At 45.5% G+C, this 16546-nt stretch overlaps 1 protein-coding gene across 4 annotated transcripts in view; it reads right to left on the bottom strand.

The window, feature by feature from the left end:
• axl (AXL receptor tyrosine kinase) overlaps nt 1-16546 on the bottom strand; it is a 231020-nt gene that overhangs the window by 128483 nt on the left and 85991 nt on the right. For all 4 annotated transcript variants that reach the window (XM_080181969.1, XM_080181965.1, XM_080181966.1 and 1 more), the window contains exon 6: nt 9336-9451. In XM_080181969.1, the coding sequence (XP_080038095.1) occupies nt 9336-9451 (116 nt within the window). The remainder of the gene's footprint in view (nt 1-9335; nt 9452-16546) is intronic.

Genomic DNA, 16546 nt, shown 5'->3' with positions numbered 1-16546 from the left:
GTGAGAATTCCCACTGATCTCACCCCACGCCAGTGTGAAGCCCACGCTGGGTGTCCACTACCAGCGAGTCCTCAGGATCCTACTGGCGTGAACCAGAGAATTCAGCCTATAAAGTATTTGACACCTCCCTGTGTAAATAAACCTTCAGCCTCAAAATCACAGAGAAGAAATGTTGTAAACCTGTCAGTCTTCCCTTTGTGTTCAGCTGCTTAAACAAATTAATGGAAGTCTGCTCCTTCAGATAAATATATATAATAAGCAAGGGCATGGAGTGTATGAGGGACCATAGCTCACCTGACGAAGGAGCAGTAAGCGCTCCAAAAGCTAGTGACGTTCGCTACCAAATAAACCTGTTGGACTTTTTCAACTGGTGTTGAAAGACTTCTTACTGTGTTGACATGGATGGGGCACGAAGGGTGGGTGTTGAGGATGTGAGGGCTGAGGGCTAAAAGGCAACTAGGATGAAATCCCAGAGAACGGGTGAGCTGCTCATCCAGCCCACCTCAGCACCAGAGCCACTGCACCCATCCCCGTTGTCAGTGGGCTCAGCTTATTAGAATTCTAGAACCATAGAATCCCTACAGTGCAGGAGGAGGCCATTTGGCCCATCGAGTCTGCACCAACAACAATCCCGTCCAGCCCCTATCCCCGTAACCCCACATATTTACCCAACCAATCCCTCTAACCCACACATCCTGGGACTAAAGGGCAAATTTAGCATGGCCAATGCAACTAACTCTTTGGATTGCAGTAGGAAATCGGAGCGCTGGGAGGAAGTCCGTGCAGACATGGGGAGAACATGCAAACTCCATACAGTCACCCAAGCTGGGAATCGAACCCAGGTCTCTGGAGCTGCGAGGCAGCAGTGCGGACCACCATACCGCCCTTTCAGGCCATGAGTTCCAGATTCCCACCATCAAGGTGAAAATATTTTGCCACAAATTCATAGGGCAGCATGGTGGCACAGTGGTTAGCGCTGCTGCCTCACAACGCCTCGGGTCACTGTCTGTGTGGAGTTTGCACGTTCTCCCCATGTCTGCATGGGTTTCCTCCGGGTGCTCCGCTTTCCTCCCACAGTCTAAAGATGTGCTGGTTAGGTGAACTGGCCATGCTAAATTGACCCTTAATGTCAGGGGGATTAGCATGGTAAATATGTGTGGTTATGGGGATAGGATCTGGGTGAAATGGTGTTCAGTGCAGGCTTGATGGGCCGAATGGCCTCCTTCTGCACTGTAGGGATTCTATGATTCTTTGAAATTCCCTTTAAATCTCCGACCTCTTACACTCGTGTTATGGATCCCTCACTCCAAGAGAAACTGGACTTCCGATCCACTCAATCTAATTTCCTACACTTCAATTTAATCTCGCCACAATTCCAAAGGAAATAACATAAACTCTATCCAATCTCATTAAAAATTCTTCACTCCAGGCAACATCCTCAACAATCTCCTCCGTATCCTCTAGTGAAATCACCATTTTCCTTTCATGCGATGAACAGCACAGTACACTGTACTCCAGCTATGGTCTAACTATTGTTTTGTTGGATTTCAGTTAAACATCCAAACTCATATTTTTCGCCTTGGGCAATGAAAGAGAGCATCTCAAAGGCCTTCTTCACAATCTTGCCTATCTGTCCAGCAAACTCAAGCATCATGTTATGGTCCTCTATGCTTGTCAGTATCTTACCATTTATTGTCTATACCTTTGTCCTGTTTGCCTTCCCCGATTAGTTCACATTTCTCCAGAGTGAATCATCACCCATCTGCCAGGTCCATTGATACCTTCCTGCAGCCCGCACTTCTTCAGAGTCAATCACACCCAATTTATATTTCGCCTTCAAACTTCTTAATCACACCTCTTACACTCAAGCCTAAATCATTGATACAAGAAACAAGGACCCAGTACTGAGCCCTGTGGAACTCCTGAGGATACAGCCTTGCAGTCACAGAAAAACACCCACTGACCATTAACATTTGCTTCCTATTTAGCCAGTTTTGGATCAAAATTATTACTTTGCTTTGGATATCATGCACTTTTAAGACATCTTGTTAAAATCTGTACAGATCACATAAAGAGTACAACCCTCACTCTTTGTTAACTCTTCAATCATACCAGTCAGGCGTGACCTTCCCTTAACAGATGTGTCTGATTAATCCAGCTCTTTCTCATATAAATTTATCCTGTCTGTCCAAATTCTTCCCAATAATCTTCCCATTGCCAAGATTAGGCTGGCTGGTCTCTAATTAGTCTGATTTGTCTTTCAAAACAATAGTACCATGATAGCTCTCCTGTCATAGAGTCAGAGAGGTTACAGCATGGAAACAGGCCCTTTGGCCCAACTTGTTCATGCCACCCTTTTTTAAACCCCTTAAGCTGATCCCAATTGCCCACATTTGGCCCAGATCCCTCTATACCCATCATATCAATGTAACTGTCTAAATGCTTTTTAAAAGACTAAATTGTACCCGCCTCTACTACTACCTCTGGCACCTTGCTCCAGACACTCACCACTCTGTGAAAAAATTGCCCCTCTGGATACTTTTGTACCTCTCCCCTCTCACCTTAAACCTATGCCCTCTAGTTTTAGACTCTCCTACCTTTGGGAAAAGATGTTGACTATCTAGCTGATCTAAGCCTGTCATTATTTTATAAACCTCTGTAAGATCACCCCTAAGCTTCCCTTGCTCCAGTGAAAAAAGTCCCAGTCTATCCAGCCTCTCCTTATAACTCAAACCCATCATGTCCGGGTTGTATCCAAATAAAACTTTTCTGCACTCTTTCTAGTTTAATAATATCCTTTCTTTAATAGGGTGACTACTTCCCAACACCCAACCATCAACTGACTAAGTCTTGCCCTGGTTCAACCTGCCAAAACGTATCACCTCACATTTACTTCAATTAAACTCCATCTGCCATTCGTTACCCCACTGGTACATTTGATCAAGGTCCCGTTGTAATTCTAGATAACCTTCTTCACTGTCCACTATGCCACCAATCTTGGTGTCATCTGCAAACTTACTAATCATACCTTCTGTATTGTCATCCAATCATTAATATAAATGACAAATAACAGTGGGTCCAACTGAGACACACTACTGGTCACAGATCTCCAGTTTGAAAAACAACATCTACAACAACCCCCTGTCAAACTTGTCAGACATGGTTTTCCATTCACAAAGCCATGCTGACTGTCCCTAATCAGTCCTTGCCTCTCTAAATGCCTGTAGATCCTGTCTCTCAGAATACCTTCCAACAACTTGCCCACCAACATGTGAGGCTCACTGGCCTGTAGTTCCCAGGCTTTTCCCTGCAGTCCTTTTTAAACAAAGGCACAACATTTGCCACCCTCCAATCTTCAGGCACCTCACCCATGGCTGTCGGTGATTTAAATATCTCTGCTAGGGGACCCGCAATTTCCTCCCTAGCCTCCCACGATGTCCTGGGATACACTTCATCAGGTCCCGGGGATTTATCTACCTTGATGCACTTTAAGATTTCCAGCACCACCTCCTCTGTAATATGTACATTCCTCAAGACATCACTATTTATTTCCCCAAGTTCCCTAATATCCATGCTTTACTCAACAGTAAATACTGATGGGAAATATTCCATTAGGATCTCACCCATCTCTTGTGGATCCACACACAGATCCTTGATCCTTAAAAGACCCTACTCTCTCCCTTGTTACTCTTTTGCCCTTTATGTATTTGTAGAAGATCTTTGGATTCTCCTTTGCCTTATTACCGTGGATAGGTTTATGGATGGAAAGGGTTTGGTTTAGGTTAGAGGGTCATTGCTTTTTAACTGGTCGGCGCAACATCGTGGGCCGAAGGGCCTGTTCTGCGCTGTAATGTTCTATGTTCTATGTTCTATCTGCCAAAACAATCTCATGCCCCCCTTTTTTGCCCTCCTGATTTCTCTCTTAACTCTCCTCCGACACCCCCGATACTCTTCAAGGGATCCATTTGATCCCAGCTGCCAATACACGTAATGTGCTCCTTCTTTACCAGGGCCTCAATATCCCGAGTTATCCAGGGTTCCCTACTTCTACCCGCCCTGCCCTTTATAAGAGGAATGTGCTTACGCTGAACCCTGGTTAACACAATTTTGAAAGCCTCCCACTGACCAGACATCCCTTTACCTGCCAACAGACTCCAACAATTAACTTCTGGCATCATTCCAGTCCTCTGCTATCACACCAGTGATCAGGTTAACCTGGTGTTGAGAGACTTCTTACCGTGTTTACCCCAGTCCAACGCCGGCATCTCCACATCATCATACCAATGATGACAGAGAACAGGAAAATTTTGCTATTAGCCTCTGATATTTTCCCCCGTGCTTCCATTAGCAGTTTAGAATACCTCTTATCTGAGCCTGGGGTTTATCCACTTTCAAAGATGTTAAACCCCAGAATATGTTAGTTCCATCTGATATTTGTCAACCCTCAAGTTGCTCGGAACTCTCGCTACCTCTTCGTTAAATGCCTCCCACTGATCAGGCACTGAAACAAGTGGCTATTTCCAATTCACCACAGTTAAATCACATCTCAACTTGGTAAAACTGGCTTTTCCTGACCAAGTCTATCCTTGTCCTTTTCCAGAACCCGTTATAAATCCAACCGAATTATGATTACTGCCACCAGAATGCTCCCTTACTGAGACGCAGACTTCTATCATAGATCATAGAGCCCCACAGTGCAGAAAGAGGCCCTTCGGCCCATCGAGTCCACCTGTCTAGCTTCATTCCCGAAAATGAACTCCTCCTTTTTGCATTTACTTAATTCTGGTTAGTGGGGAGGGTGATGGCCCAGTGTTATTATTGCTCCACTATTAATCCAGAAATCTAGATAACGTCCTGCTGACCCGAGTTCCAATCCCACCACGGCAGATGGTGGAATTTGAATTCAATAAAAATTGGGGGAGCTGTCTCACCGACTAGTCAACCTGATACAGTCATTCTCACGGAATCATACCTGACAGAAAATACCCCAGACACCATCATTACCACCCTGGATATGTGCTGTCCCACCAGCAGGACAGACCCAGCACAGTGGGGAGGGAGTGGCACTGGAAGTCCTGAACGTTGATTCCGGACCCCATGAAGTTTCATGGCTTCAGGTTAGACATGGGCAAGGAAACCTCTGACTGGTTAGCACGTACTGTCCTCTTCGGCTGATGAATCAGTAATCCTCCATGTTGAACAACACGCGGAGGAAGCACTGAGGGTGGGAAGGGTGAGAAATGTACTCTGGCTGGAGGATTTCAATGAGTGGCTACTGATTGAGCTGGGCGGGTCCTAAAGGATGTAACTGCCCGTCTGTTTGTAGCAGGTGGTGAAGGAACAAACAAGAGGGAAGAACATACTTGAGCTCATCCTTACCAATCTGCCGGCTGCAGATGGATCGGTCCGTGACGAGATGAGCCCAGACAGCTCATCAAAGTTTCACTGGGGGAACATGTGGCAAATAGTGACCATAATTCTGTAAATTTTTGATAGTCATGGAAAAGGATGAGTGTTGTCCTACGGGTAATTGGGGGAAGCCTATCTATAGCCGGATTAGGTGGGATTTTGTGGCAGTTGATTGAGAGAGGCTATTCGAGGGTAAATCCATATCTGGAATGTGGGAGTCTTTTAAGGAGCAGTTGATAGGAGTGTAGGACAGGCATGTGTCTGTAAAAAAGGAAGGACAGGAAAGGTAGGATTTGAGAGCTGTGGATAACCAGGGAAATTGTGGTCTAATCAAAAAGAAAAAAGAGGCATACGTAAGGTCCAGGCAGCTAAAAACAGATGAAGCAATGGAGGAATATAGAGAGAGTAGAAAAGAACTCAAACAGGGAGTCAGAAGGGCAAAAAAGGATCATGAAATGTTCTTGACAGACAGGATTAAAGAAAATCCCAAGGCATTTTATACATACATTAGGAACAAGCGGGTTGTCAGAGAGAGAGTCGGACCTCTCAAGAACAAAGGAGGGGAATTATACTTAGAACCCAAGGAAGTGGGTGAGATCCTAAATGAATACTTTGTGTCAGTATTCACAAAGGAGAGGGACATGTTAACTGGTAGTGTCTCAGAGGGATGTGTAGACCCGTTAGAACAAATCACAATTACAAGGGAGGAAGTGTTAGGTGTTTTAGGGCCAGATGGCATCTGCCCTAGATTACTGAGAGAGACAAGAGATGAAATTGCTGGGCCTCTAACAGAAATCTTTGTTTCTTCACTGGACACAGGTGAGGTCCCAGAGGATTGGAGGATAGCAAATGTGGCCCCATTATTTAAGAAGGGTAGCAAGGATAACCCGGGTAATTATAGGCCAGCGAACTTGACATCTGTGGTAGGGAAATTGTTGGAGAAGATCCTTAGAGATAGGATCGATACACATTTAGAACTGAATAGTCTCATTTGCGATAGACAACATGGTTTTGTACGAGGGACGTCATGCCTCACAAATTTGGTTGAGTTTTTTGAGGAGGTGACAAAAACGATTGACGAGGGAAGGGCCGTGGATGTCGTCTATATGGATTTTAGGAAAGTGTTTGACAAGATCCCTCATGGCAGACTGGTGCAAAAGGATAAATCTCACGGGATAAAAGGGGAGCTAGCTAGATGGGTGGAGAACTGGCTTGGCCATAGAAGACAGAGGTAGCAGTGGAGGGGTCTTTTTCCAGTTGGAGGTCTGTGACTAGTGGTGTTCCGCAGGGCTCTGTACTGGGACCTCTGCTGTTTGTGACAATATATAAATGATTTGGAAGAAGATGTAGCTGTGTGATCAGTAAGTTTGTGAATGACACAAAAATTGCTGGAGTTGCAGATAGTGATGAACATTGTCAGAGAACAGCAGGATACAGATAGGGTGGAAAATTGAGTGGAGAAATGGCAGATGGAATTTAATCCAGATAAATGCAAAGTGATGCATTTCGGTAGATCTGATGTAGGGGGAAGCTATACAGTAAATGGCAGAACCATCAGGAGTATAGACACACAGAGGGACCTGGGTGTGCAGGTCCACAGATCCTTAAAGGTGGCAGCACAGATGGAGAGGGTGGTGAAGAAGGCATATGGTACGCTTGGCTTTATTGGACGGGGCATAGAGTATAAAAGTTGGCATATGATGTTGCAGCAATATAGAACATTGGTTAGGCCACATTTGGAATACTGCGTCCAGTTCTGGTTGCCACACTACCAGAAGGACGTGGAGGCTTTGGAGAGAGTACAGAAAAGGTTTACCAGGATGTTGCCTGGTCTTAGCTATAAGGAGAGATTGGGTAAACTGGGGTTGTCCTCCCTGGAAAGACGGAGGATGAGGGGAGACCTAATAGAGGTGTATAAAATTGTGAAGAGCATAGATAGGGTGAACAGTGGGAAGCTTTTTCCCAGGTCAGAAATAACAAACACAAGGGGTCACAAGTTCAAGGTAAGGAGGCCAACTTTCAACACAGATAATCTGGGGGCCTGGAATGCACTACTGAGCAAGGTGGTTGAGGCAGACATGCTGGGATCATTTAAGACTTATTTAGATAGCCACACGAACAGACTGGGAATAGAGAGATACAAATGGATGGTGTGGTTAGGAACACCTAATTGGTGCAGGCTTGGAGGGCCGAAGGGCTTGTTCCTGTGCTGTATTGTTCTTTAATCTTTGTTCTTTAGTATCAGTAAGAGTAACCACCACACAGTCCTTGAGGAGATGAAGTCCCACTTTCACATTCAGAATAAGCCTCCATCGTTTGTGTGGCACTATCACCGTGCCAGATGGGACAAACTTTGAACTGATCTGGAAACGCAAGACTGGGCATCCATGAGACACTGTGGGCCATCAACAGCAGCGGAATTTACTCCAGCACAATCTGTAATCCCATGGCCTGGTATATCCCCCACTCAACCATTACCAACAAGCCAGATGCTTCAGTATGATTTCAACAGACTTAGTGAGTGGGTACATGCACGGTAGGAGCAGCGTAATGTGGTTGGACATGAGGTTATCCAACTGGTAGCAAAAACAGGAAGCAGATTATTATCTGAACAGGTGGAAATTGGGAGAGGTAAATACTCAGCAAAATCTCAGTGGTTAGCACTGCTGCCTCACAGCGCCAGGGATCCAGGTTCCATTCCCTGCGTGAGTTACTGTTTGTGCAGAGCCAGCATGTTCTCCCTGTGACTTCCTCCAATTTCCTCCCACAGTCAGAAAGTGCGTGTTGGCCACGCTAAATTCTCCCCCAAAGTACCCAAACAGACACCAAAGTGGACTCCGGACTAGGGAGTACCTAGTGCTAATGTACTACTTATGACACTAATAAATAAACTTTAAACTTGTGCATCAGTCGCTGTAAGTAAGTGTGGAGGTACAGCAGGCAGTGAAGAAGGCAAATGATATGTTGGCCTTCATAGCGAGAGAATTTGAGTATAGGGTTAGGGATGTTTTTCTGCAATTGTATAAGAGAGTTGGAGGCCACTCCTGGAGTACTGAGTGTAGATTTGGTGTCCTTATCTGAGGAGGGATATCCTTTCTATAGAGGGAGCACAGCGAAGATTTACCAGGCTGATTCCTGTAGTGGCAGCCTGTCATATGAGGCAAGACTAAGTTATTTAGGATTGTATTCATTGGAGAGTGAGCAGATATCTCCTAGAAACCTATAAAATTCTAACAGGGATGGATAAGGTAGTTTCAGAAAGAATGTTCCCAATAATGGGGGAGTCCAGATCCTGGGTCAGAGTTTGAAGATAAGGGGAAACCCTTTTAGGGCTGAGATGAGGAGAAATTTCTTCATTCAGAGGGTGGCAAATGTGTGGAATTCACTCCCACAGAAAGTCGTTGAGACCAAAATATTGTGATTTCAAGAAGAAATTAGATATCGCTGTTGGGGCAAAATATGGGAGGAAGGTGGGATCAGGATATCGAATTTGATGATTAGCCAATGATTATAATGAATTGGCGGAGCAGATCCAAAGGCAGAACAGCCTCTTCCACTTCTATTTTCTCCATCATCCCTCCCAAATTGTTTATTTGATGATTGTATCCCCCCCCCAGTGCATTTTTCACACCATCTCTGAAAACTTTACACCAACAAAGTCACTGTCAATGTGCAGGAAAGTCAGCAGTACACAGCGAGATCCCAAAAGTAACAACAGTGACAGTGATGAGAGAGCCTCTCTTAATGGCATTGCTTGAGGGATAAAAATGGCTCCCTCCTCTTGGGATCTGTTACATTCATCTGAAAAAGCAGATGGGGCCTACAATGCAGCATTCCCTCAGGATTGTACCTGTGCCAGCACAGATGATAGTTTCAAGAGTGGAGCTTGAACCCACAACTTTCTGTCTTACATGGGCCATGCTTACCTGAACTGTACAGGAGATGAATGGAAAAAAGCCACTGAAGCCAGTATTCCAAGAGACTCCAAGGGCACGGGGGCTTATGAAGGTCACTGTCAGATTTTCTGGTTTGTCTGGCAGAACTGGAAGAGAAAGCATGCGTTACCCAACCCTCTTCCAAACTCACACAAACCACATCATAACTGCTTCAGAACACAGGCAGCAACTACTCAGGCCATTGGGTCTTTTAGAGGTTCAAGAACTCTTCTTGCTAATCCCAAAACTTCTCCTTTCCGCTCCTCTCCCAATGTTAACCTTCTTATTTGAATTCATAGCCATTCGTTAACCATTGGTACGTCCATCGTTGGATCAACTTATGATAATCAATGATTGGGTGGGACAGCTTATGACAACATGCACAGACTGGACTTGTGTTCTCTCAAGTGTTGAAGATTAAAGGGTGATCTAACTAATAACTAACTAAAAAATAGGGGCTGGAGGCAGCCATTATCCCTCTCGAGTCTGCTTCACAATTCAATAAAAGCATGGAAGATCTGAGTGTGGCTTTAACTCCAATTTCCTGTCTACATTCCAAAACCCTTGACTCCCTTGTCAATCAACAATCTGTTTAACTCAGCCTTGAATATATTCTATGACCCACAGCCTCCTCTCTGAGAAAATTCCAAAGAACAACATCCTTTTGAGGCAATTAATTCTTCCATCTTAAATTTAACAGGATAGATTCAGAAAGAATATTCCCAAAGGTAGGAGAGTACAGAACTAGGGGTCGTAATTTGAGGATAAGGAGTAAACCTTTTAGAACTCTGTGGGCGGCATGGTGGCACAGTGGTTAGCACTAACTACTGCCTCACAGCTCCAAGGACCTGGGTTCAATTCCCAGCTTGGATCACCGTCTTTGTGGAGTCTGCACATTCTTCCTGTGTTTATGTGGATTTCCTCTGGGATGCTCCAGTTTCCTCCCACAGTCCAAAGCCATGCGGGTTAAGTTGATTGGCCATGCTAAACTGCCCCTTAGTGTCCCGAGATGTGTAGGTTAGAGGGATTAGCAGAGTAAATGTGTGGGACTCTGAGGAAAGGGCCTGGGCTGGGATCAATGTCGGTGCGGATTTGATGGGCTGAATGGCCTCCTTCTCTAGATTTCTATGTTTCTCCATCAAACTGCATAACTGAGGTGAGGAGGAATTTTCTCACCCAGACAGTGGGGAATGTGCGGAATTCACCACACAAAATGTAGTTGAGGCCAAAATGTTGTCTAATTTCAATAAGAAATTAGGTTTCACTCTTGGGGCTAAAGGGATTGAGGGACGTGGGAGGGAGGAGGGAAATCAGAATAGTGAATTGATCAAAATGAATGGTGGAGCAGGCTCGAAGGGTCTAATGGCCCCGTCCTGCTTCTATCTTAAGTGGGAGGTCCCTCATTTTGAAACTTAACATCCAGTTCTAGATATTCCCAGGAAGAGAAATATCCACTCAGTGAAGGTCTCATTCTTCTTTCTTCGTACGATAACCCCTTCATCTCAGGAATCAGGCAAGTGAATCTTCTCAAACAGCTTTCAATGCAAACGTGTCCCTTCCAGATAAGGTGACCAAAAGTGCCCATGGTGCTGGGGGCATGGTCTCACCAATAATGCCCTGTACAGTTTACTATAAAGAACACAGGAACAGGCCCTTCGGCCCTCCAAGCCTGCACTGACCATGCTGCCTGACTGAATTAAAACCTCCCACCCTCCCAGGGACCATATCCCTCTATTCCAATCCTATTCACGTATTTGTCAAGATGCCCCTTAAAAGTCACAATCGTATCTGTTTCCACTGCCCCCCTGGCAACGAGTTCCAGGCTCTTGTAAAAAATCTGCCTTGTACATCTCCTTTAAACCGTGCCCCTCGCACCTTAAACCTGTGCCCCTCTTTAATTGACTCTTCCACCCTGGGAAAAAGCTACTCTGACCATGCCTCTCGTAATCTTGTAAACCTCTGTTAGATCACCCCCTCAACCTCCATCATTCCAAGGAGAACAAACCTCTCCTCATAGCTAATGCCCTCCATACCAGGCAACATCCTGGTAAATATTTTCTGTTCCCTCTCCAAAGCCTCCACATCCCTCTGGCAGTGTGACCAGAGTTGAACATTATTGCCAGGGTTTAACCAGCACGCCTGCCCTGGAATCAGGGTGGGTGAGGCTTGCAGAACGGCATTCTCCGTTGGCCTCAGACAGGATCTTACGAGCCTCGGGCAGGCGAGGGGGTGAACTTCCAGCATATATTCCAAGTGCAGCCTCACTAAGGTTCTGTAAAGCTGCAACGATTTGCCAATTTGCCAATCAATGCCCCGGCTGATGAAGGCAAGCATGTCTTATCCCTTCCTGACTACCTTCTCCACCTTCAGTGACCTGTGTACCTGTACACCCAGATCCCTCTGCCTATCAATACTCTTAAGAGTTCTGCCATTTACTGTACATTTTTCATCTGGATTAGACTTTCCAAAATGCATCACCTCACATTAAAGTCCATCTGCCATCTCTGTGGCCAGGTTTTCAATCAAGCTATGTCTTATTGTGTCCTCAAATGGTCCTCATCACTACCCAAGAATCCGCCAACTTTTGTATTGTCCGCAAACTTAGTAATCAAACCAGTTACATTTTCCTCCAAACCATTTATATATATATATATGTATATTACAAACAGCAAAGGTTCCAGCACTAATCTCTGAGGAATGGAGTCACAGCCCTCCATTCAGAAACGCACAGTTCCACAGCTACCCTCTGTCTTCTACGACCAAGTAAGAAGTCTCAAAACACCAGGTTAAAGTCCAGTGGAGGCAACTCTGCAAGACATGCCGGATCATCGACATGGATGCCATCATCTCACATGAGAACCCCATCCACCAGGTACACCGTACGTACTCTTGTAACTCGGCCAACGTTGTCTACCTGATACGCTGCAGGAAAGGATGTCCCGAAGCATGGTACATTGGGGAGACCATGCAGACGCTACGACAACGGATGGATGAACATCGCTCGACAATCACCAGGCAAGACTGTTCCCTTCCTGTTGGCGAACACTTCAGTGGTCACGGGCATTCGGCCTCTGATCTTCAAGTAAGTGTTCTTCACGGCGGCTTTTACGACACACGACAGCGCCGAGTCGCTGAGCAGAGACTGATAGCCAAGTTCCACACACTAGGACGGTCTCAACAGGGATCTTGGGTTCATGTCGCACTATCTGTAACCCCCCCATGACTCGCCTGGGTTTGCAAAACCTCACTAACTGTCCTGGCTGGAGCCAATACACATCTCTTTAACCTGTGTTTAACCCTCTCTCCTCTCACATTGTCGGTATCTTTAAGACTTGATTACCTGTAAAGACTCGCATTCCAACTGTTATTTTCTAAATGGAGTTTGTGTCTTTATATACCCTGTTTGAGAAGAGAACTCCCACTCACCTGACGAAGGAGCAGTGCCCTGAAAGCTAGTGGCTTTTGCTACCAAATAAATCTGTTGGACTTTAACCTGGTGTTGTGAGACTTCTTACTGTGTTTACCCCAGTCCAACGCCGGCATCTCCACTTCTATGTAATGTTCTATGTTCTATGTTCTATGTTCTATGACCGAGACAGTTCTGTAGGCATCTTGCCAACTCACTTTTGAACTCCTGCGACATCACCTTATGCACCAGTCTGCCATGAGGGATCTTGTCAAAGGCCTTACTGAAGGCCATAAAGACATCTTCAAAGAACTCTCATGCATTTGTCAAACAATTTCCCTTTCACAAAGCCCTGCTGACTCTGCCTAATTTGAACATGTTTTTTAATGTCTTGCTGTTACCTTCTTAATAACGGATTGTGTCAGTTTCACACTGGATGGGTGGCCAGAATTTTACTACCCCACCTGAATGGGAATTGGAGTGGAGGGGGACAGACCCTGGAAAGGTCCATTGATCTTAGATGGTATTTTGCAGTTTTGGGACGAGCGAGGCTATAAAATCCCACCCAATGGGTCAGTTTCAGATTGGGTGAGTCGGTTAGTTTCGTATTGTCGTACTTGGAGGCAAGATGGTGATTTCACAGGGTTATATCACCTAGAAGGTGTCATTGGCTGAATTGCCATGTGTGTCGACATCGCAAACTGTAAGCGAGCATTTCACACATGAGGAACTGAGAGACAGAGATATTTGGAAAAGTAATCCATTAATTTCTATTGAGCCTTTTACAATCTCATGACGTCCTATATTCTAGCCAATGATATAATTCTGATGTGTCCTCACTGTTGAGCCACTGGAAAGGATACAGCCAACAGCAGGGCAATATTAACCTGACATTGGTTGCAGGATAAATATGTACCAGGACACGAGGGACGCTCCTCTGCTCTTCTCCATGGGAGCATTGACCGACCCTTGGTATTACATCCTATCTGAAAGCTGGTTCCTTCGACAGCGCAACTGCTCAAATGTGGGGACTGCGACTTTAATCCATAACCTACAATAGTCGTAGAACTGAGACACAGCTCATAATGATGTGGACAAAACCATTCATGGATTAAGAGAGAAAGGATGCAAGCAAGAGGAAATGTGAGGGAGAAAATATGAGATTTGTCCAGAGAAGAAGTGAAAGAGAGCAAAGCGGAGACTATTGGAGCAGGTTCGAAACCTTCTCAGCAACTGACAAGAAGAGGTTTGGATGATGAGATTGGGTTAGAGGGTCAGTGTAATGAGGATTAGATCCCTCACAACGAAAGAATCTTGTTACATGGAATCAACTGACAAATCTCAGAGATCAAACGTTCTGTTATTTGGGATAAGCCAGGGCCTAAAACTTTTATAGTTGTGAAAAGATTCAGTATTCCAGCTTAACCAGTCTTTCTCTTCGAAAGTTCTGAATGTTTCTCCCATCCCCAAGTGCAACAGTTCTGAATGACCCACCTGTTAAACTGCTTTGAACCCTTACCTCAGAGTAGATATATTGCTAAAGTAACATTCTGTTCATTTTTGAAGGCTCCCAAACCACTTGCAGCATAGATTTTAGCCGCTGTTCTCGACTTGGGATCTGTGGATAGGGCACTGTCCCAGAGGGCAGGATAGCTGGTGAGCTTTCTTGACAGAGAGACTTGAGTTGGCAGAGGAGTGAAGGAGAAAGCTAAGAAAAGGAAATTAGAAACAAGTGAAAAGACTTTTTTAAAAAAGAGAAAGCAAGTTCTGGGTTAATGTGAAGCGGAACAAAAATTGCATAAACAGAGGGAGGGAGGTGGAGGAACCAGAAATTTCCAAATAAGGCCTCACTCCTGCCTGATTCAGGGGGAGAACAGTCAGGCCTGTGCTCGTAAAGCCTGAACACAGACAAAGGGAAAAATAATGTCTTTGCTTTGTGGAAACAGAGGTATTGGGTGTCACTTGTGCTAGGCAGGGGAGAGAAGTTCCATTGGATGGAGAGATCTCTTCACAGAGAAGTGTGCCAAAGGAACGAGTGAGTGCAGCTGCCAGACAGCAAAAGAAAAACAGGCTTTGCTAACAAGCTGTGAGTCGGAGAATAACAGAAGCTTTCCAACTAATGCGGTAAACAGCCAAGTCGGACAAAGAACAGACTGTACTGTCCTGCTCCAGCTATCTCCGAAGGTTACAGCAGTGGCTGCCCACAGCCAAGTAACAAGCCAAGGGCAGCTCACTGAGTAGGCACTGCTATCAACTATCGGAGAGGCAAAATTGATGGCAACACTGTCTATGAAGAGGAAACGTCTGTGCCAGCTGCTGGAGGGCACTCTCAGTGTGCTGCACCATCTCAACATTACTCAGTTCCCTCAAGCCACTCCACTGCTGATAAGAAAAGGGTTTCTGTCCAGGCCTCAGCACCAGATAGTCGGCAAATACACAATGAAGTAGTAATAACTGGACGGACTGGAGTAACTAATGCAGTGAGAGAGGGGGAGGGGATGGCAGTCCAGCAGGAAGGGAGCCAAGGATGCAGGGTTAGACAGAGAGAACTGGCACTGAGGAAGAGGCAGAATGAGTTTGGCAGTGAGAGGAGGGAAGGAGCTGTGTGTTGATACTGATGTGCTTTATGTTTCTGTCGAGTATTTGAAGTTCAGTGTTACTTTTCTCAAAGCAGTCAGCGTGTCTGAGGGGAATACAGCAGATGCTGCAAAGCAGGATAAGGAGAGAGGAGGAGGGAGTGGCATTGAGAGGAGGGAAAGAGAAGGGGAGGGAGAGAGAGAGAGAGGGAGGGAAAGAGAGAGAGGGAGTGGCACTGAGAGGAGGGAAAGAGAGGCTGGGGCTGGCAATAAGAGGAGGGAAAGAGAGAGGGAGCAAAAGAGGGAGATGGAGGGCTGGCAGTGAGTGGAGGGAACGAGAGAGAGGGAAGACGGAGCTGGCAATCAGAGGAGGGAAAGCGAGAAAGAGAGGGACTGGCAGTGAGGAGAGAGAGAGAGAAGGAAAGAGATCGAGAGAAGATGTCTGGGGGAGGAGGAATAAGTTGCAGCAAGAGTGGATGTAAGAAGCAGGATTAGAATCTTAAAACACATTCCAAACTGATTTTATCTTAACATTCATGTTATGATTCAGATCAAAGTTACTTAGAAACTAGAAGCAGGAGGAGGCCACTCAGCCCTTCCAGACTGTCCCACCATTCACTTTGATCATGGCTGATCATCCAATTCAATATCCTGATCCCATCTCCCCCCCCGCCGGGTATCCCTTTATTACTTTAACCCCTACAGCAATATCTAATTTCCTCTTGAAATCAATGTTTTGGCCTCAACTACATTCTGAAGTAATGAATTCCACCCATTCACCTCTGGGTGAAGAAATTTCTCCTCACCTCAGTCTAAAAAGGTTTACCCCTTATCCTCAAACGATGAACCCTAGTTCTGGACTCACCATTGAAAGCATTCTTTCTGAATCTGCCCTCTCTAACCCTGTGAGAATTTTACAAGCTTCTATGCAATTCCCCTCTCACTCTTCTAAACTCGAATGAATATAATCCAAACCAACTTAGTCTCTCCTCATGTAACAAACCTGCCACCCCAGGAATCAATCTGGTAAACCTTCACTGTGCTCTCTCTGTGGCAAGGACATCCCTTCTCAGATGAGGCCACCCAAACTGCACAGCAGATGTGCTGCCCCAATGCTATATACAATTATACAAAACATCCCTATCCTTATATTCAAATCTTCTCACTATGAAGGCTAACATACCATTCGCCTTCGTTATTGCCTGTTGTACCTGCGCGCT

The sequence above is a fragment of the Carcharhinus amblyrhynchos genome, unplaced genomic scaffold, assembly GCF_965287045.1.
Source record: "Carcharhinus amblyrhynchos unplaced genomic scaffold, sCarAmb.v2.hapA scaffold_44, whole genome shotgun sequence".
Taxonomy (NCBI): domain Eukaryota; kingdom Metazoa; phylum Chordata; class Chondrichthyes; order Carcharhiniformes; family Carcharhinidae; genus Carcharhinus; species Carcharhinus amblyrhynchos.
Note: the sequence above shows the minus strand (reverse complement) of the source record. Positions and strands in the feature narration are given on the sequence as shown.